Here is a 23,302-nt window from a genome sequence, read left to right on the forward strand (position 1 = left end):
GTTGCCCTTAAATCTGGTAGCTAAAAAAATATCTTTTTTTTTTCAAAATTTCTGACTGAAAATAATTTTCTTACACAGAACCCTCCGATACTTATACATTTTGGTATCATTTTATCATTTGAGAAAGCAACAATACCTATAAATATTACCTGCCTTTTCTAAGAGGTGCTAAAATGACACTGTTCTTATATAAAATCCAAAGACACCTAGCACTAAATACTCTGCCTTTTATGTAATGCTAATAAAAAGTGTTTATAGCCACAGATTTCCCAGAATAGTTGTTTCAATTCCATAGCAAGATGTGTGTTTGTTCCCAAGCTAAGCATTTAGTCAAACGATGTACTGAGCATCAGGATTCATACAAAACCTTGTTACTGGGCATCTTTTGTCCATGGGACACATCCACAAATTCTAGATTCAATTCCTCTCATAATAGAGCTAGAAAATATCTTGCCTGAAATGCTGGTCAGCCACCACCAATCAGATATTAATAATTCTGGGCTAGAGGGATCAGTCATCTGATTTGATGCAAGGCAGTTTCTTAAGACTCAATGTGAAGACATGAGGATGTGAAAAACTGTAAAGCTAAGATTTTTAAATGTTAATACAAGAATAGGAGGGTAATTAATATCTAATGAACCCTTTAGAGCTCTACTGCTTATACATCTATTACATACTTACTGGTAGCAATTTTATTTCACTTTTTTGCTTCTACTTCTATTTTCATCTTGTGCAATACAAGGATTCAGAATATGCTACAGTTCAAAACAAAAATGGGTTCACACTAACAAAGATTGTGAAGATTTATATCTCCTAGCCAACGATAGTTTGCTTTAGTCTATTCAATATTTCCTACTGCTATCTTGCTTTGTTCAAAAAATATATGCAATGATTCAATATGAAAGCTCAGAAATTACTTACAGACCAATATTTAAACTGCAAAATGATTGGCAAACTTTGAAGCAGATCAGCTTAGATAATGCAAGGAAGGCATTCTTTCCTAGTGGTAGGCGGCCACATGTCAAGAAGCTATGTGCTAGAACTTGTCCTGTGCTATCTGTTCAAAGGGAACTGCACAAGAGTATTTCAAGCTCTGACACATACTGCTCTGTGCAAAAGCATCCACAAGAGTATTATAAACAAGACAGCAACGATGTTTCAGTAAACCCTGTGTCATAGGAAAGTATTCTTTTGCATTTTCATCAGCAGGAATAAAGTGAATGATCATGTCTTACATAATCAGTAGCATTAATACTGATTTTCACCTCTGGCATTCAGAATTCTGCCTAATTCTTGTAGATTAAAATTGAAAACTTCACAGTACTATGGGTTCTTCTTCTCCAAAATGTCTAATTATGTCACTATCTTCATAAGGTTTCACACTTATGACTGTCGATGCAGAATTTAAAGCAGCCACCATTTCTTTGTAAACTGAAGCATTAAAAAAGATGGGCTGCTTTAAAGAACACCAGAGAGGAGTGGTACTCATGGAAAGTCCAACGTGTTTCTTCCAAATATTTTCAAACTGTGCATAGTCCTATCAGATTCCTCTAGGAAGCTTCCTCTCCCACTGCTAATCCCAGCAGATGGTATTCAGTGGCATGTTGCCTATAAACATAGGAGGCTCAGTAAAGTATTCATGACTAAGAGCAATCTATGGATTTTGTCCAATTCTCTATTAAAGCTATCAAAGCTAGTGGGCTTTTACCATATGGCAGCGAATTACGCAAAATGTGAACGAGTTTCTTTTTGCCTATGCTCCATTCTACTGAACTGGATGATCTCGAGTTCAAGTACTGAGAGCAATACTCCCCTCAGAACATTTCATTCTACACAGACCACTGTAAACTTTCATCTTCTTTACCTTGAGCCTTATATATATATGAGTGGAAGTGTGACCTTCCTCCCACACTTGGGCATACCAGGGGTTGTGACTTTAAGTATATACCTCCCACCCTGGCTGGCTGATAAAAGGAGTCGTTCTCTGTAGCTCAAATGGTTAACTCCCTGCCTGGGAAGCAATAGAGCACAGGTTCGAATCCCAGTAAGGATATGGCTAGCTGATGAGAGCTAAATAGCTTGAAATAGATCTATACTAGTCTTCCTTTATTTATTTATCAGCACAAATAAAAACACAAATATAACAAAGGCAACAGTAAAAATATTGGGTTTCTGTCTGGATGGACTCTTGTGACGAGCCTAATGACAAAGAGTGGAAGTGTGACCTTCCTCCCACACTTGGGCATACCAGGGGTTGTGACTTTAAGTATATACCTCCCACCCTGGCTGGCTGATAAAAGGAGTCGTTCTCTGTAGCTCAAATGGTTAACTCCCTGCCTGGGAAGCAATAGAGCACAGGTTCGAATCCCAGTAAGGATATGGCTAGCTGATGAGAGCTAAATAGCTTGAAATAGATCTATACTAGTCTTCCTTTATTTATTTATCAGCACAAATAAAATATATATATATATATATATATATATATATATATATATATATATATATATATATATATATATATATATATATATATATATATATATATATATATATATATATATTCCAAATGGAAATGATCCAGGCCACCTAATCTTGTAACAGAAAGGAGCTCCTAATCATTTTGCCTGCCACTTTTGAAGGATGGCAAAAGAAGACATAATTATGGAGAAAAGGGGATGGAAGACAATGTTTTCCCTCTTCCTTATTCAAATGGAAAGAAAATAATAGGACAACCACAGTGTTACAAACTTTAGGAATTTTGAAGCAGGATATATATGTATGTATGTATGATGTATGTATGTATGTATGTATGTATGTATGTTTGTATGAGAGGGGGGGAAAGAGGAAGGTGGAGGAGGAAAAACATTCTTACTTCTGGTTTTAATATTTATACTATCAGCTTCAAATGCATGAAGTGAAGACAGTTTTGTTTTTCCTTTTACAGGGGTCCTCGACTTAGTTCAAAGTTACTACAGCACTAAAAAAAAAAAAAAACTTATGACCAGTTTTCCCACTTATGACTGTTGCAACATCCCCATGGTCACATGATCCAAATTTGGGGATTTGGCAATCGGCCTGTATTTATGACAGCTGCACTGTCCTGGAGTCATGTGATCACCCTTCATAACCTTCCTAGCCAGCTTCTGATAAGCAAAATCAGTGGGAGATCCAGATTCGCTTAATGACAACGTAATTACTTACCAACTACACTAATTTGCTTAATAATTGCGCCAAAAAGATTGCTCGGCAATGGAAATGGGCTCAATTGTAGTTGTAAGTTGAGGATCATTGATATTTTGAAAACGTTTATTAAGAAGGGCTGCATAATGCCAAAATAACAGTTTGGAACTTTTCTATTAAATGGAAGGTAAGTAGGTAATGCCATTAGTAATTTATGTAGCCCTAATTTTCAAGTTTATTTTATGTGCTTTCCTACATGTGAACCAATAGTCTATTTCAAAACAAAAGTGATGGTAAATGTCAAAATAGAACCTTGAAAAGAGAAAACATTAAATCATTAAAACAAGCTAACAATGAATTTACTGCTACATTATTGCTCTTAGCAAGCACAATCAAGGCCTCTAAGCTAGAAAAACCTGCTCTGCTTGTGTGGTGTGTGTGTGTGTGTGTGTGTGTGTGTGTGTGTGTGTGTGTACGCTGGATGTTGGCATTTTATGTTGGCAAGTAACATTCATGCAATAAGATGTCTACCACTTTCTTCTTTTGGATCACTTTATCCCAGGGCTGTCAAACTCGCGGCCCATGGGCCAGATGCATCACATGCTGGCACATCCACGCCCGGTTTAGCAAAGGGGGAAAAGGTCATATGTCGTCATGTGATGACAATGTAACGATGTGCATTTGACACCCCTGCTTTATCCCAATTTCATATGCAATAAAATCCTCAATTTCTTCCAACCCCTCAAAAAAGGGCATTTTGAAGAGCAATACAAGGGAAACGGGGAATCCATTCTATCGGCCCATATTTTCCTCTTTGTTTTTTATCCCACTTTTTTTTTCCTACGCTATTTTTCCCCAAACGGTATATTATTTGACCTGAGCCAGGGAGGTTTTATATCAATTAAAGAAATTCAAAGCAAAATAAACAACATATGGGCTACAACTCTTAACACATTATGTAATTAGAGATATACTCTTAGATTTAATCTCCAAGCTGATGTTGACAGCAATGCTAAGGTTTAAACATGTTCTGTTCTATATTCTGATTTAGTTTGTTCTATTTTAGGATACATTAACAAGCCTGATCTTAGAATTTCAAGGAAAGTGATATTATTTGTTGCCTTGTCATAAATATCACCAGCAGATCTAATTTATTTTTCCCTAGAGAGCATCACTTTATACTGAAAACTAAAATTTATTTTCTAGTATAGAGTATGATATTCTTCAACTTGTTAATATGTAAGAGAACATCTAATACTTATTTATGATTTAACCCTTATAGGTAGACTAATATTGCATAAACAATACAGGAAATTAAGAGAAAATGTCAAAACTTGACAAAAATTATAAACCGACAATTGGGAGAAATTAAATAGAAAGAATACCTTAAACAAGTCACTCAGTTTGAAATTGGTGATAAATTTTAAATGAAAATAAAAATTTAAAAAAATCTGATGCTTTTGTTTATATCCACTCTGCAAAAGGAGAAAAATAGGCAAAAAACACAAACTTAAATATGTGTTGCTCCTTGAACGTTTCACTGACTCGTGATTGAATATTATAATTGATCTGGTTCAAGATGATCATTTTGCACAGGCAAAAAAATCCAAACGTATTTCCATTAAAGTTGTTCTTGCCTTCTCAAATGGATATAAAATGCACTAACAAAAATGCATCTATCATGAGAACTTTGCAAAATATATGCTAACTCTGACTTACTGCTACTAATTGCATACTTAATTACCAGGTCAAGATCTGCACAGAATGTTAACATATTAATTCTGCCCATCAGAAAAGGAAGTGAGGAAATCCGAAGGAAATCAGTTTAGCAATTGCAGGTCTGATGGTATCCATTAATGGTATCATATGGGGTTCTTCTGCTGTCATATGTATTATGTGGATTTCTGTTTGCAACTGATAAGAATTCTTTAATAAACACAATGACTTAGTTTTTGGTAGATATTTAATGCAATAATTTCAACAACCAATTTACTCAAATGTATATATTGAAAGACACAAGTGTCAGCTCTAGCCCTAATGCTATTTCCTGATACTATTGTGTCATCTAATTCAAACAATATTACTCTCTCAAAACAGCAAGCATTTTCTTTTTAATCGAAAATTCCTTACATCAGTTTAGAGGAAGAAATCATTGTACTGTTTCTAGTTTCCATAATAATTCAATTGTACTGCTTTTGGGATTTTATTCAGTAAACATTGTCAATGACCACAGTTAAGATGTAGAGCTAAGCTACCATAAAGTTTCTTTCTTGTGTCAAATTTGATTCTGTGATTATCCGTAATCTATGCTCACCTCCCTCCATAGAGCGAATTATATTTAATGGAAAGGATAATTCCAAAGGAGACAATACAACATAAAACCTTATCCTGCTATGAGCAGCCTTTTTCAATTTAGTCAATGAGGCTTAACATCACACGGAAAGGGGGAAACACTAAACATTTCCCAGCAGTACAGACAGCATTAGTAACATACCCCTACTTAGAGAATCTTATACATAAAAATTTATAAGGCCGTGTAAATTCAGGCTTCTGCATAATCCATGGAACAAATGGGGTAATTCTGTGATTATGTGTAATCTATGATTGCACAATTCTTAAGGTGGCCTTTTAAAAAGTCTTGTCCAATAATCACATTATTTCTTATTGTATAGCCTCATTTTTCATTATGATGAACCTTTGACTTACTAAGGCAGATATCTTTAAGTAGACAATCTGCATGGTTGCAGCAATCTCTCGCCTCCAGTTCAGTATGTGGTGTTTTGGACTCTACATTACAACACAAAATGCATCTTTCTGTATTCTATTAAAGCAGCAGCATAAATCAAATCCTAAGAAATTGAATACAGTTTGATTTTTTTCAAAAATATGAATTAAATATTAAATTCCTTTCTTATTAAAAAGAGCCTTTAAAATTAAATGCTATTTCAACATTGTGGAAATGATACAATCTCATAAGAATGAATAAAAGACACATACTGTGCAACCTACCAGCATTGACTCCTATTTCAGTATTGCATCTTGTGAAAATCATTCCCTTTTTGAAATCCTCAATTATTATTTTTATTGAAATAAGGCGACAAACACACAGGAGTTGTAATTCTAAAGATTATATAAATATGTTACACTGTGTTCTGAATGAATGCATTTTAGTGATCAAAATCTCTGTTTAAATCAATGGAAAAGATGATTTAAATCATATCAGTGAGTTAAATCAGCATTTTTGCTTGGTAATTTACACTGGGTGTTCTAACTCTCCTACTAGAGCTTTTACTCTTAAACTACCAATTCTGTTTCTAAGAATTGGGTCTTATTTTCAGAATATGGTCAATATGAAAGTACTTTCAAAAGTCCCCAATCCTACCAAATTATCAGTCTGGATTCCCTTCTCACCAGCTTTCCAGCTGTTCAAAATCTTATTCTACAATAGATAGTTGTTATCAGGATTATACCTTTAGGCCCAAATTACAAAATTAGATTATGTATCCTTGCAGCCCATATATACAGTACTCATTTATTTCTTTGTGACTACAAAAGATTTAGATACCTACAATTTGTTTATAATTTTTCAATCTATAACAAATTAGAAATCATTTTGATAATTTTTAAGAATGCATTGGATTTCCCGAGGTAGAAAATTTAAAAAACAATGTATATGTTTTGAATTTATTTGAATTGAATTTATTTGAATTTGAATTTATTAAAATTTATAGGCCGCCCTTTTCCCTGAGGGGACTCAGGGCGGCTTACAATCACAAGGGAGGGAAGTGCAACATCAAAAACAAAACAAAATGTGAACAAAGAAAAAAATAGTAAAACACAACTTTCGTTCAACAATCAAACACTCGGGCGGGTGAATTAGGAACCTATCCCCAGGCCTGCTGGGAGAGCCAGATCTTGAGGGCTGCGCGGAAGGTCTGGACGGTGGTGAGGGTACGGATCTCAGCGGGGAGATCGTTCCACAGGGTCGGAGCTGCAACAGAAAAGGCTCTCCTCCGTGTGGTCGCCAGTCGGCATTGACTGGCAGATGGGATTCGGAGGAGGCCCAGTCTGTGCGATCGAATTGGTCGAAGGGAGGTAATCGGCAGGAGGCGGTCTCTCAAGTACCCAGATCCACTACCATGGAGTGCTTTAAAGGTGGTCATCAGTACCCTGAAGCGCACCCGGAGACCAACAGGTAGCCAGTGCAGCTCGCGGAGGACAGGTGTAACGTGGGCGAACCGCGGTGCGCCCACTATCACTCGCGCGGCTGCATTCTGGACTAACTGTAGTCGCCGGATGCACTTCAAGGGCAACCCCATGTAGAGCCCATTGCAGTATTCCAGCCTAGAGATCACAAGGGCTCGAGTGACTGTTGTGAGAGCCTCCCGGTCTAGGTAGGGCCGCAACTGGCGGACCAGGCGAACCTGGGCAAATGCCCCCCTGGTCACAGCTGACAGCTGGTGGTCAAAAGTCAGCTGTGGGTCCAGGAGGACTCCTAAGTTGCGGACCCTATCTGAGGGGTGTAAAATTTGACCCCCCAGCCTAAGTGTTGGTACATTAGCCAAATTATTGGGAGGGAAGCACAACAGCCACTCGGTCTTGTCCGGGTTGAGCACCAGTTTGTTAGCGCTCATCCAGTTCCTAACGGCCTCTAGACCCTGGTTCATCACGTCCACCGCTTCATTGAGTTGGCACGGGGCGGACAGATACAGTTGCGTATCGTCCGCATATTGGTGGTATTTTATCCCGTGCCTCCGAATGATCTCGCCCAGCGGTTTCATGTAAATGTTAAATAGTAGGGGGGATAAGACCGAACCCTGTGGCACCCCACATGTTAGGGGCCTCAGGGACGATCTCTGCCCCCCGACCAACACCGACTGCGACCTGTCTGAGAGGTAGGAGGAGAACCACTGTAAAACAGTGCCTCCCACTCCCACCTCCCGCAGTCGTCGCAGAAGGATACCATGGTCGATGGTATCGAAAGCCGCTGAGAGGTCAAGGAGAACCAGGATGGATGCATAGCCTCCATCTCTGGCCCTCCAGAGATCATCGGTCAATGCGACCAAAGCGGTTTCTGTGCTGTAACCAGGTCTGAAGCCGGACTGGAAGGGGTCAAGATAACTAGCTTCCTCCAAGGCCCGTTGAAGCTGGAAGGCCACCACCTTCTCAACAACCTTCCCGATAAAGGGGAGGTTGGAGACAGGACGAAAGTTGTTTAAAATGGCTGGATCCAAGGATGGTTTCTTCAGGAGGGGTCTCACCACCGCCGTTTTAAGTACGGCGGGGAAGTGCCCCTCCCGAAGGGAGGCGGTCACGACCGCCTGGATCCAGCCATGTGTCACCTCCCTGCTGTTGGCAACCAGCCAGGAGGGACACGGGTCCAGAATACAGGTGGAGGCACTTACAGCTCGAATGGCCTTGTCCACATCCCCAGAGGCAACATCCTGGAACTCAACCCAGAGATGATTTGCCAAGCGGTCCTCCTGTGTCTCGGCTGGATCTACTGCGGTGGAGTCCAAGTCCGACCGAAACCGAGCTATTTTGTCCGCCAAGAATTGAGCATAGTCCTCAGCCCTACCCTGCAAGGGGTCTCCCGCATCCCTCCTGTTAAGGAGGGAGCGGGTTATCCTAAACAGGGCGGCTGGGCGTGACTCGGCGGACGCAACCAAGGCAGAAATGTATGATCTTTTGGCAGTTCTTAATGCTCAGACGTAGTCCTTGGTGCAGGTGGTTAGAAGTGCTCGGTTCGCCTCGGACTTATCGGACCTCCACTGGTGCTCTAGGCATCTCCTCCGGCGTTTCTTCTCCCGGAGCTCCTCGGTAAACCAAGGGGGCCTCCGGGATCCACTGACCCGGAGGGGCCGTAGTGGCGCAATCCGAACAAGAGACTCCGACGCCGCCGAATGCCAGGCGGCAACCAGAGTCTCCGCCGAACTGTGGGCGAGAGTATCAGGAATGACCCCAAGCTCTGTCTGGAACCTCAATGGGTCCATAAGTCGCCTGGGGCGGAACCACCTGGTCGGTTCCTCCTCCCTACGGTGGGGGTTTGGCCTCCGGAAGTCAAGCCTCAGTAGGCAGTGGTCTGACCATGACAGGGGTATGATCTCATTACCCCTCAGACCAAGATCACACATCCACTGCTCCGAGAGGAATACGAGGTCGAGCATGTGACCCGCTGCATGGGTTGGGCCCCGAATTACCTGGGTCAAGCCCATGGCTGTCATGGAGGCCATGAACTCCTGCGCCCCATCAGAGCGTTCACCGAGCGATGGCAAATTGAAGTCCCCCAGAACTATAAGCCTGGGGAACTCAACTGCCAGCTCGGCTACTGACTCGAGGAGCGAGGGGAGGGATGCTGCAACGCAGTTGGGAGGCAGGTACGTTAGCAGCAAACCCACTTGACCCTTGAGGTCCAACTTTATCAGCAGGGACTCACACCCGACAAGCTCCGGAGCAGGGACCCTACGAGGTAACAGAGACTCCCGGATTACAATAGCCACACCGCCACCCCTTCCCTGGGCTCTCGGCTGATGAAGCACCTGAAATCCCTCTGGGCACATCTCTACAAGGGGGACTCCTCCTTCTGTGCCCAGCCAGGTTTCAGTAATACATGCCAGGTCTGCCCTCTCGTCAACAATTAAGTCCCGGACGAGGGGAGCCTTGTGGATAACAGACCTGGCATTTAGCAACAGCAGCCTGAGACCAGGGTCCTGGCTACTCGCGCCATCTGGTCTTGGAGTGGGACTCAAAGGGCCGGAAGGAGGGATCTCTGTAATGTAGCGAACCCTCCTTCCCCGGTAATGGCTAGCCCTAAGGTCCCCGCCGTATCTGCCTCTCCCTGTCACGACCGCAATGCTCTGACCCACTCCCGTGGCCGTAGTCCCCCCAACCACCCCGGTACCCCCCGCCTTCCCTAGCAGGTCCTCCGAGCCAAGCATACTCAGACACTCACACAACCAGTCCCCACGTAATTATTAAAATACACAAATGCAACAGTAATAACAATAAAAGTGGGTCACTCACACACTTACATACAATCCCATATACTCAACATACTAAAGATAGAAGGAAAAGGGAGAAGAAAAAAAAGAAGGAAATAAGAAGAATAAAAGTAGCGCAAAATTGTTAAAGTGCGAGTTCAGGGAGAGCCAAATAGTTCTCAGCAGATGGCTCTGCAACAGACAGATTCTGGGAAAATCCAGAAAGTCCAGAGTAGTTGAAGGAAGCAGGGGGCTTTCTTGCATACTGCAGTACCCCCGCTCATCTAATGGTGGCGCTCTCTGAGGCCAGAAGTCCAGGGTGGTATCAGGTAGCAGTGGCCGTGCCAGATGGAAATGCAGTCCAGAAGCCGCGCTCAAAAAAGAGTCAGATGTCGAACAGCAGAAGGCCCTGTAGAAGGCCCTGCAGCAGCAGCAACCAGGTGGGGGGGAGAATTCACCGAAAGGAGGGGCCAAGCCGAAGGGAGCGGGAGGAGGGGGTGCCCAGCCGAGCTGGAATGGCAGTAGATGTAAACAGCCTCCCATTCTCTCCCAGTACTGTTCCTGGCTGACCACCTTCTCCATGGGGCGATGGCTAGCCCGGCGTGAATCTCAATCCCTCACAAGGAGCAGCTGAAATGCCAAAGCCGAAAAAGAAAGAAACGTCACCCAGCAGCAGGGGGGGGAGGGCGAGACTCTCTTAGCCAGCAATTAGAGAGGGCCAAAGCTCCCTCAGGCCAAGATTGTAGGTTGGCCTCGTTAAGAAGGCGCCATTACTGTCTATTGTTCATGTGGCGAGGGGGGGGCAGCGGGGGGGGGGCAGCAGAGGAGGGCGGGGGCGGTGCCCAGCAGTCGCTCGCCAGAAATTATCAAGCCACTGGAGCAGGCTCCTTCAGCCTCCCTCCAGATGAAAACGCCGCTCTCCCCGATAGAAACGCTGCCTGTTGACTGAGAAACCACCATCCGCCGGGGGGGGGGGGAAACGCCGCCCGAAGGCCGTCCCATGCTGTCCAACACCGCCGAGGCTCGTCCAAGACTGTCTCTGCCTTTCTCGCTCCACGCCAGCTAGAAACGTTGCCTATCGGCTGCCTCTCTCTGTCCACGCCAGCAAGAAACGCTGCCTGTCAGCTGAAAAGCCACCATCCACGGGGGGGGGGAACGGCGCCCGATGGCCATCCCACGTTGTTCAACACCGCCGAGGCTCGTCCCAGGACGCCCAAGAATGTCTTTCCAGCAGGCAGCCCTCCGGACGCTCTGGATTCCTCTCTCCCAAAGCCTTCCGTTTGAGAGGTCCAGCGGTCGGTAATGGCACAGACTGGGTATTTTCTCTGTCTTCCAACCTGAGCGGTGAGCTCAGGCAGCCATCTTCCTTCGCACATGCGCAGTAACTATAGTTTTGAAGTAACTAATTAATTTTTAAATATATTAACGAAATCTGCTTTTATTACATCTTTATTTTGGATAGAGTAAACCAGTATTTTTGGTTTGAAAGTAACCATTGTGATTTCACAGAAAACTTTCAAAACTGAAAAGCAACATGTCTTTCTTTAAGCAGATGGATAGTAGGGCAATATGTCAAATTCTATTAAGTAGGCTCACAAATGTTTGGTATCCTTATTAGATGCTGATAACAGCACTTTCTAAGTATGCTTCCATATTACAATTAAAGAATTATGGGATTTTTTCTACAAATATGCTAAATACACACAAAAAAAACAACATTTAATTTGAAAAACACATATGCATATGGCTACAGGATATACTATAAAACATGAGCTGTTTTCTGACACTTCAAAATGCACTACATATGTAAAATGAAAGACTTCAAATTCCATTCAATTTTGTCATAATCCTTCTTTGCTACACATTCTGCATATCTGCCAAATCTTTTGAATTTTATTTGCTAGATTTATATCCTCCCTGACTGCAGGAGCTCAAGGCTCAATATCTCCCTTCATTTTATCCCCACAACAAAATATGATGTGGGTTAGGCAGTCATTGCAGGGATAGGGAGAGAAAAAAAAGATTTCTATTCTCATTTTCAAACCCTCAATCTTAACCCAAGTTTCCAATTACATGGGTGTGTTTGGTGGGCCAGGAGTTTAGCTGGGACCTCCTGCACTGAGTGCTTTGGCAGAAGTGCTAGGGGGCCCCGGCCCTTGGTTGTGTGTGTCGAAGGGCCTGCTGATGAACCCGGTAGCTGGGGGAGAGGGTGAAGGGACCACAGATGCGGGAGTGGGCCGGAACATTGGGGTCATAATGGGGAGGGGCAGATATGGCGGGAACTTCAGGGCAAGCCATTACCGGGGAAGGAGGGTTCCCTATATTCGAGGGATCCCCCCTTCCGGCCCTGTGAGTTCCACTCCAAGGCCAGATGGTGTGAGTAATCAGGACCCTGGTCTCAGGTTGCTGTTGCTAAATGCCAGATCTGTGGTTCATAAGGCTCCCCTTGTCCAGGACCTAATTACAGACAAGGGGGCAGATCTGGCATGTATTAATGAAACCTGTCTGGGCCCGGAGGGAGGAGTCCCCCTCACAGAAATGTGCCCAGAGGGTTTTCAGGTGCTTCATCAACTGCGACCCCAGAGAAGGGGTGGAGGAGTGGCCATTGTTATCCGACAGTCTTTAGTTCCTCGTAGGATCCCTGCTCCGGAGCTTGTCGGGTGTGAGTCCTTGCTGGTGAAGTTGGACCTTGCAGGTCAAGTGGGCTTGTTGTTGACGTACCTGCCTCCCAACAGCGTGACAACAGCCCTACCCTTGCTCCTCGAGTCAGTAGCCGAGCTGGCGGTTGAGTTCCCCAGACTTATGATACTGGGGGATTTCAACTTGCCTTCGCTCGGCGAACACTCTGATGGAGCACAGGAGTTCATGGCTTCCATGACAGCCATGGGCTTGACCCAAGTAATTCAGGGCCCGACCCACTCAGCGGGTCACACACTCGACCTCGTATTTCTCTCGGAGCAGTGGAGTTGTGATCTTGGTTTGAGGGGTAGTGAGATCTTGCCCCTGTCATGGTCAGACCACTTCCTACTGAGGTTTGACTTTCGGAGACCAATCCCCCGCTGTAGGGAGGAGGAACCGATTAGGTGGTTCCACCCCAGGCGTCTTATGGATCCTCAGGGTTTCCAGACGGCGCTTGGTGTTATGCCTGATACTCTCACCCGCAGTTCGGTGGAGACCTTAGTTGCTACTTGGAACTCGGTAGCGTCTGAGGCTCTCCACAAAATTGCGATCCGCGGCAGTGGATCCAGGAGGGCTCCTTGGTTTACCAAGGACCTCCGGGAGATGAAGCGCCAAAAGAGACGCCTAGAGCGCCGCTGGAGGGCCAGTAAATCCGAGTCAGACCGAGCACTTCTGAAAACCTGCATCGGAGCATATCTATCGGCAATACGGACAGCCAAGAACAATCACATTGCCGCTCTGATAGCGTCCGCTGAGTTTAGGGTGACCCGCTCCCTCCTAAATACGAGGGTTGCGGATAACCCTTTACAAGGTAGAGCAGAGGAATATGTCCAGTTCCTCGCGGACAAAGTTGCTCGGCTTCGGATGGACCTGGCACAAAGCCAGCCGGGGTACCGGGGGAAGGTCTTGAACGCCACCTCTGGACTGACTTTCAACCTGTTGCTCCTGATGAAGTGGACAAGGCCATGGGAGCGGTGAGTGCTGCCACGTGTGTACTGGACCCGTGCCCCTCCTGGATGGTTGTGAACAGCAAGGAGGTGACGCGGAGCTGGGTCCAGGCGATGGTGGATGCTTCTCTTCGGGAGGGCTTCTTCCCACCGGCACTGAAGATAGCGGTGGTGAGACCCCTCCTGAAGAAGCCATCGTTGGACCCAGCTAGTTTGAACAACTACCGTCCAGTCTCCAACCTTCCCTTCATTGGGAAGGTTGTTGAGAAAGTGATAGCCTCTCAACTCTGACGGTTCTTGGATGAAGCCGATTATCTGGACGCCTTTCAGTCTGGATTCAGGCCTGGCTACAGCACGGAAACCGCTTTGGTCGCACTGACCGATGATCTCTGGAGAGCCAGGGATGGAGGTTATTCCTCCATCCTGGTGCTCCTTGACCTCTCAGTGGCCTTCGATACCATCGACCATGGTATCCTTCTGCGACGGTTACGAGAGGTGGGAGTGGGCGGCACCATTTTTCGGTGGTTCTCCTCCTACCTCTCGGACAGGTCGCAGTCGGTGTTAGTTGGGGGAGAGAGGTCGACCCCTAGGCCCCTGAAATATGGGGTTCCTCATGGTTCGGTCTTATCCCCCCTTCTGTTTAATATCTACATGAAGCCACTGGGTGAGATCATTCAACGGCACGGGATCAAATACCATCAATATGCGGACGATACTCAGCTGTATCTGTCCGCCCCGTGCCAACTCAGTGAAGCAGTTGACATGATGTGCCAGTGCCTGGAGGCTGTCAGGGTCTGGATGGGGGTTAACAAGCTTGTACTCAATCCAGACAAGACCGAGTGGCTGTTGTGTTTTCCTCCCAAGAATTTGGCCAGTATTCCATCACTCAGGCTGGGGGGTGAAAATTTACGCCCCTCAGACAGGGCGCGCAACTTGGGAGTCCTCCTGGACCCACAGCTGACTTTAGAACATCACCTGTCGGCTATGACCAGGGGGGCATTTGCCCAGGTTCACCTGGTGCACCAGTTGCGCCCCTACCTGAACCGGGAGGCACTCGCAACAGTCACTCACGCCCTCGTGACCTCAAGACTGGACTACTGCAATGCGCTCTACATGGGGCAGCCTTTGAAGAGTATTCAGAGACTTCAACTCGTCCAGAATGCAGACGCGCGAGCGATTGTGGGTGCACCCCGGTACACCCACGTTACACCTATCCTTCGCGAGCTGCACTGGCTACCGATCGGTCTCCGGATACGCTTCAAAGTGCTAGTCGTAACTTATAAAGCCCTTCATGGTATTGGACCTGGGTACTTGAGAGACCGCCTGCTGCCAATTACCTCCCAAAGATCCGTCAGATCTCACAGGGTCGGCCTCCTCCGGGTTCCGTCCACCAGCCAATGCCACCTGGCTATTACCCGGGGGAGGGCCTTCTCTGTAGCAGCTCCGGCCCTTTGGAATGAACTCCCCGCGGAGATCCGGACCCTCACCTCTCTCCAGGCCTTCCGGAAAGCCGTCAAAACCTGGCTGTGCTGGCAGCCCTGGGGTTGATGAGTTCCCCTCCCCTCTCGACTGGTATGGCTGTGTGATTTTCGTGCATTTTAATTATGTGTACTGTTGTTTATGTTCCCTTTCCCCCCTGAGTTGTTTGCCGCCCTGAGTCCCTCCTGGAGAAGGGCAGCATACAAATAAACCAAATACAATACAATACAATACAATACAATACAATTGCCAAAGGGCCTTAATTTAAGGTAGTTCCTTTGTATGCCAAGTAAAATCTAATAGAATAATACCTCTTGTGCAGAAGCTATATTGGCTGCCAATAAGCTTCCAAACCACATTCAAAGTGAATGCCTTATACAGTCCTATGTGGTATAGTAGAGGTCACCAATCCCCGGGCTGCAGCCCACTACTGGGCCATGGCTGGTTTGGAAATGGGCCACCCAAGCGGCTGGCTGGTGCACAGCATGTGCAGTTCAAATCGTCCAAGTGGCAGGTTGGCGGACACATGCAGCTCAAGCCATACGAGCGGCGGACTGGTGCATATACACACGCATCAGCCCACCACTTCCACGTTTCCCCTTTCCCTCCCTCTCCCCACTGGACTGCCAAGCCATAAAAGTTGGGACCGCTGTGGTATAGGGTCTCCTTATCTTTATGAACCAGATGCTTCAGATGAAATCTGCTCACCCAACTGAGTTTAGCTGGGAGGAGATCCTATGAATACCCACTTCTTGAGTATGAGATACATATAGTTTTATTACTGCAAGCTACTTAGAATCTGTTAAATATAAATTAATATGTACACATCTGTTTTTTAAAAAAGTTGAATTCATTTATAAATCTCACATAACAATATCTGTACATAGTAAAACCCATTCAAATTCTTAAGCAATTTCCAGCTTAGTTTTCCTTATAGACACCGGTCTCCACTGAAGATATCATTGGCAGGTCTGCATTCTGAAATTTTAACACTGTTTATTTTTCATTTTGACATATAAGATATAAGCACTAAAGACAAGAACTGGATTTACAAGCTAAACATATGAAACTCTGGACACTGTCCAAACAAAATTATCCCTAGGTGTTGATGTCCATTTAATAAAAAATCAATGTTGTAATTATCTTCCTACTACTTCCCCAAAGAGTATTAGTAGTCATAACTATATTTCTCATCCAATTATTCTAATGCTGCAAAAAGACAGATAGGGATAGTGGCCAATTGCTGCATAAGATCACTGCCTTCTGACAGATAAAACTTTTTTTTAAAAAAAGGATTTTTCCACAAGTAAAAAAATGCAACACTACGCTTAAGATAGCAATAGTCCTTTCCAAAATAAAGAGCATCGTGGGATAAACCAGTGGTAACTTTAATTAAGTTAAGAAGTAAACATTATCTTCCTCTTTGTTTCCAAGTAACAGCCAGGTTACTGACTTTTAAAATCTATCACTTGCAATTGCACTAATAAGAACCACCAAAATAAATTTCTTGCTATTGTTTAGTGAAGCTCTCACAAAGAAGTCACCTTTACTGCTATACTCTTAGCAATCTAAACCTCAAGGAAATTGTATGGTAAGAGATTTATGAATGCAAATTGTGAATGCACAGCTAATTATTGACTATTCCATGCCAATGCAATAAATACACCTACCCGCCTGTTCATTATTTTCCACTTTTGCCATATTTAACTTCAAATTAAGTTTTTAAAAGTAATTATATTTAGCCCTATGCAAACAGTGCTCTTTTCTAAAAAAAAAAAAAAAGCATTTGTGAAAAGCAGTCTTCAACAAACAGCTTAATCAGAGATTTACCAACATACTCTAATCTTTTGATAACTTTCCTCTATTCTGCCATTTCAAAAACACAAATGGCTTTATCCAGGCGATGAAAATGTAAGTAATTGACCTTCTTGAGAACACAGGAAAAAAATTGCCATCAACTGCAAAACTCTAACCATAGATTGAAATGAAACCACTACATCCTTCTTGTTGGACATAAGAAAACTCTTCCCTGCCGTTTGAACTGGAGGGAAAAAGGAAGATGCTGTAATACATTCACATGTAAAGCATGTACTACTTTTTATGTTTTCCAAGTACTTTATTGTAAATTGCAACTGTTGTTGTGCTGACCAATAGCATATTCATTTCAATCAATCTGCCCTCTTCAGTATTATTATTTATGATGAAGAAATGACTAGCAGCGGAAGGCTTATGGCAGCTGAATGAATGAAAAAGATCACAAATCCAGAGAATGCATTTGATGAATAATATATCCTCTTTTTAAATAGATATGTTCACCACTGACAAAAGAAAATAAAAACTAAAAAGAAAACTAATAAATTACGAATTAGCTTTCTCTTTCCTTTCCCACTCCTAAATGAAGGATATGTTGAGAGAGATGTTGTGGGACTAAGTATCACTTTACAGAATAAAAGCAGATAATCAGAAAGGAAGGTAACAAACCTGTTGCTGTGGATATTGCATTCCTGCCATGGAACCAGGAGTTCGGGTCTGCATTGCCATTGGAAAACGCTGGGGACCTGATGGCCCATATGACTGCCCTGGATATGGACTGCTGGGCTGTGACTGGGCATGGGGACTGTTGCCGACTGCAAACAACTGAGGTCTTTTCATTACCATTGGATCCATTGGGTTGCCCTATTGATTAGAGGAGGGAAATGATAAAAACTATGTTTTAGTCCACTGCATTTTTGAAAATCACTTGGCTGGTGCAGTTTTAAACAGTCTTCATTCTGAAATGAATTACGCTAACATACTAAAAAAAGGTTTATTTTTAATTTTCAGTTTAGGTTCAAGAATTATATAACTAGTTCCAGAGAAACATGTTCACATAAGTTACACAGTCAATTACACAAGGATGGAAACTCCTTAAGAATGCATCATTGGCAATGGGAATAGCTTACCAGAATAATAGTTTACATAATCTAATTGCTCCATCTTCACCACTGTTCACAGGGTGGTTTTTTTTTTCATTTTTTATTCCAAGTCAATAAGCAAATCATACAATATGGTTCACATCAAAAGTTTTGATTTTTGTTTTGAGTTCGGAAAATAACAATCATATCCTGGTTTTTGTTGGTGGGACATATAATACTGTTACAGCAAATCACTGCTTCTTTTTTATTTATTTGATTTATATAGTTATCTATCTCACACAGCAACTCTTGGCAGCTCACAATGGGTAAAAGCAATGCAAAGAATAGTGCAATATGCAATAACATACATATCAGCTACTGTTACTCAAATATGTAGTAAATGGCACAAATATTTTTAAAGTTTTCACATCTCACAAAAAGTGAATGACAATATCTGTTCCTTTCTATAGACAATTAAATTATGCAAAGTGTTTTTTAAACTGAGGAATGAGCTGTTTCTATTTACTTTTTGTATGGAATTTAGTAATTCAACAGGAGTCAATTTATTTAGAGGACAATAACAGAAAAAAATGTGCATATCCACATACTCTTATAGATTCATATCTACAAACACTATTTTTATCATTATTATAGCCATTTTCAATAGCAATGGATTTATAATTTAATGTGACATTTTAAGTAGATCATAATTTTCCATTAGATGCTATTTCGTTGTAGGGGTCTTTTAACATGAACAAATATTCAAAAACAGATTTTCCCGTTTCTAATCCGTGTTGCTATCTGAAACTTTTTCACTACACTTCAATATTGAATTATTTCAGGATTTAAGTGACCAATACAATTATGATGTGTTCTTTTTTCTTGGACCATTGATTTCTGACTACACTTGGATGCAATACATAATTTGACTAATATTTTTTCTTGTACCATTTAATGTACACCGTTAAAAGTATCTTGGATAAATGCAACTCCAGGTACTTTCATGCAGACCACTGGCTACCCCTTTGTTCTGCCCTTCCCATGAGATTATCATTTACTCCCATTAGCAATATCACTTAGACTTGTATACCGCTTTACAGGGCTTTACAGCCCTCTCTAAGCGGTTTACGGAGTCAACATATTGCCCCCAAAAATCTGGGTTCTCATTTTACTGACCTTGAAAGGATGGAAGGCTGAGTCAAACCTGAGCTGGTCAGGATCAAATTCCTGGCAGTGGGCAGAGTTAGCCTGCAATACTGCATTCTAACCATGACTCACTATGGCTCTTAGGTCTTATTTGGGATTTTAGTAGTGGCTTTCCAAAGCAGCCAGAGTTTAAAAATTAGAATTGACCTTTTCATATCCACTTTTTTATCCACTATAATTTATTGGCTTTCATGAAACAATAATTTAAAGTAACCATATATTATTACTTTGTTAGGAATTGGATTCAGATGTATAGAGCTATCTATTAGTAAACTAAATTTACTCATTCAAACATAGTTTTGCTTTCTTGTCCTCCTTAGTCTCATCTATGTTTTCAATATTAATTTGATTCAAAGTGTATATTTACTTGGGTTATTTAAATTAATTCATGCTACTGCTACAGTGACATGGCCATAGTTAGATACCCAAAAAGAAAATGGTTACTGGCATATTAAAAATGTGATTAAATCTTATTAGCATTCTGCAGTTTATCTTAAAAATACAAAATATCATTCTACAAAATTAAAATCAACCAAATTATAATAGATAGTAATTATTGCAACATTTTTCAAAGACACTACCACAAATTAATTACAAAAATTGCAACAGCTAAATGTGCTTAAAATCAACATGCATATGCTATGAAAATATACTCCTCAGATGTGCATTTATATATGAGAGCCATTGAGAGCCAGTCTGCTGTAGTGATTAAGACACAAGGCTAGAAACCAGGAGACCATGGGTTCTGGTCCCATCAAGGCACAAAGCCAACTTGGTGACCTTGAGCCTGTCACTCTCTCTCAGCCCTAGGATGGTGACAATGCCAAACCATTTCTGAAATCCTGCCAAGAAAACCACAGGGATTTGTCCAAGCAATGGTGAGAAGCCAAAACTGTCTTGAAGGCACAGGGTGGGGGTGGGGGAATTACCTCCATAGCTATACTCGCAGTGAATGCTGGGTTAGAGTCATGAGTTAAAGCTAAAGATATGCAATTGGTTTACAAAATGGACTTTTCTTCCTGCAAAATTCCAGTACAAAGTTCTCTACAGATCTCTAGAAATGCAATTATGGGACTTCATAGAGTAGAAAGGATGTGATTAGTGATACATGTTCTGACTCTGGATGAACAATGTTTCTCTAGTTTTTGACACTGCATTTTAAAAAGTATTTGAAGCAGATTCAGAGAACGGAATCGAAAACAAGAGATTAGAAACTGAAGTCCCATAAAAAGAGACTGGTGAAATGGTAATATTTAGTGCTTTGACAGCAGAAGACTGAGAGGAGATATGACACCACCCTTCAAATACATGAAAGAACATCACACAGCATAAGGTCAAGATCTGTTCTCTACTTTTCAAGTATGCAGAACATGAAATAATGAATTAAAGTTGGAAGAAGGCAGATCTTATTTGAATGGTTTTTTTTTTAAACTCCTAACTGGAAGAATAGTTTGACAGTGAAACCAATTACCAAGAGAAGAGGTGGGCTTTCCTTCACAGGATGTGTTCAAATGAAAGAAAACCCAGAAAAAAAGATTACATTGGTTTGTTGAACTGAGTAGTGGGTTTGACTTGATGACCTAACTTGCCTCCAACTCCAAATGATTTTACTGCACTATATAATAGCAATGAGGAGGTTTTGCCATATTTCTCCTGGGAGTTTTAGAACTGTGGAGCAGTGGAGAGAGATATGTCTTAAAATATTAAATAGAAATCTATATCTTTCCTCAGTCCAAATTGATGGCCTTTATAAAATAAAGCAACGAAATTAAATGGCACTTCCTCCAGTTGCATGTTATACATTTATTCTAATCTTACTTTTAGAATACTGGGGTTAGGGTATCAACCAGTCACAGGTAATTTATTATACTGTGGATAAATCTATTATGGGTATAGAGCAAACAAATCACAATCAACAGCTCCCATCCCTTTTTAATGAACTACACACAAGTTGACTTTTTGCAGTGCCATTGCAGAGGCACATAGAGGTTAAAATAACATTTAAACCCAATTACTCACATCTATCCCACCTGATGGCTGAAAAAATTCTAGGACTGAGAAAAACTAATTACTTGGTTTGGTTTGCTTGTTGTCTATAATGTTACTGCATTATTTAAGAGTAATTTATAGTATCTATAGTGTTTTCCTCTATCTGCATCCCTACTTCTGGCTTATTTTTAATCCTGACTTTCTGTTACCTTGAACCATCACATCAAAATCCTCTTGAAATCAATATAAATAACCTTCATCCATAAAGGAAGAATTATTCCATTTTTTATTATATCTGAAAGTTTTATTTTGGGTTTCTAGTCTTATGTTTCAGGAGTTTGGAACATTTGACTGCTTTTTTTCCAGTTGCTCACAAAAACAATGACAAATGCTTTGATTACCTACCAGGACTATGCCAGCTGCATTCCCATATCTCCCCCAAAGGCTGTTCCTGAGGATGAAGGGAAGCTGTGGGAAGCTGCACAATGGAACATATGGTTGCAACAGACAAAGAAACTGTGAGGAATTCTATCTATGAAGCATTAGTAGAAGTACCCAATGTTTTCATTCTGCTACAGAATACATTTCATTATTTTGATACATTAAATACTACTACATGTGCTTCATGGAACATGGAGAGGTTTTAAAAGTTCATTTTTAAATAAAAATGAAAGGCAATACAGAAAGCTCTAATGGAAAATGGAAAACTCCAATAGCATTGTTTAGCTATGATATATTCCACTTCAGGAGGCTCATATCTTCATTCATAGTCGATTAAAAAAAAAACCTTACCTAAGAAATACATTTTCTCATAATTTATTTTGATGTAAACCAATATAATTCAACTACTTCTCATATCTATGGCTGCATGAAGATAAACTGCCTAAAAACAACACATTTTAAGTAACTCATGAGCCCTGCCCTAGTTGAAGCAAGTTCCCCTAGGGAATCTGCACAGATTCACAATATACACTCAGCATTCTGATTTCCAGATTTAAAGTCAAAGTGCTAGATGAATGTTCATAACATTTTGAATAAGAGCCTAAGTTGAGGGCTTGCAAGAGATGAAAGATAAGAGAATAAATCAAATAAAAAATGTTAGGAAATAGTTTCTAAGTATAAACTGTATGATATGTTCTTCCAGAATGTTTCCCTATGATTCTACCTATATTTGCACAATATATAAAATTGATTTTGTTCTCATGTAATAAGAAGGAAAAGAGCAGTCTAGCCTATACTCTCAGAGTTATCAACCTATAATGGAGGTACATAAAAGCATAAATAAAAACTTACTGAGGCTTATGATAGCTACTCGGTATTGAGATCAAGCTTTTAATTCTTCGAATGCCGTATAGCTCAGGATCTGCAAGACTAATGTCTTTAATGTCTTTAACTGTAGAGGTATTGCTTTGCTACTGATAAGGAGTAGAAAATTCCCAGCATCCACACTTTCAGTTATGCCAGTTACCAATAACAATTCCAATATTGCAGATTATGTCCTTGTTTCTGCATCTAACAAGTTTTGTGATACACTCAGTGAAGAGATGGGGAATGTGTGATACTTAGACATGGTTTGGTTTCCACCAGCTCTTTCTTGTACAACCAACAGCAAGGGATGACAGAAACTCCAATACTACATCATCTCAATGGCCATATGCTGCAAATTCCTACCTTAGCTCTATATTGGCTTTTTAGACTGAATATTCCCAACCTAATGGGCACAAGAGAAGCTACAAAGAGAGGGGGATTAAAATGTGGCCATGTGATTGAGCTTGCAATCTTGACTTTGACCCTTCTGCAGATGACCCTAGGGACACAGCTCCCTGCCTTTAATAGAACTCACATTAACATTGAGAAGAGCAGCTACCTGAGACACAGTCGGCTGCCAATCTGGACAGTGCAAGGCAACACATTCCATTTAACGCAGCCTTGGAATATTATACAAAAC

At 42.0% G+C, this 23,302-nt stretch overlaps 1 protein-coding gene across 10 annotated transcripts in view; it reads right to left on the reverse strand.

Moving 5' to 3' along the window:
• The window catches only part of ARID1B (AT-rich interaction domain 1B), a 452,871-nt gene that overhangs the window by 386,384 nt on the left and 43,185 nt on the right, over window positions 1-23,302 (reverse strand). For all 10 annotated transcript variants that reach the window (XM_087718250.1, XM_087718248.1, XM_087718246.1 and 7 more), the window contains exon 2: window positions 17,747-17,941. In XM_087718250.1, the coding sequence (XP_087574376.1) occupies window positions 17,747-17,941 (195 nt within the window). The remainder of the gene's footprint in view (window positions 1-17,746; window positions 17,942-23,302) is intronic.

Source organism: Thamnophis sirtalis, unplaced genomic scaffold, assembly GCF_051295495.1.
Source record: "Thamnophis sirtalis isolate CommonGarterSnake01/CBP01778 unplaced genomic scaffold, rThaSir2_p1.2 scaffold_6, whole genome shotgun sequence".
NCBI lineage: Eukaryota > Metazoa > Chordata > Lepidosauria > Squamata > Natricidae > Thamnophis > Thamnophis sirtalis.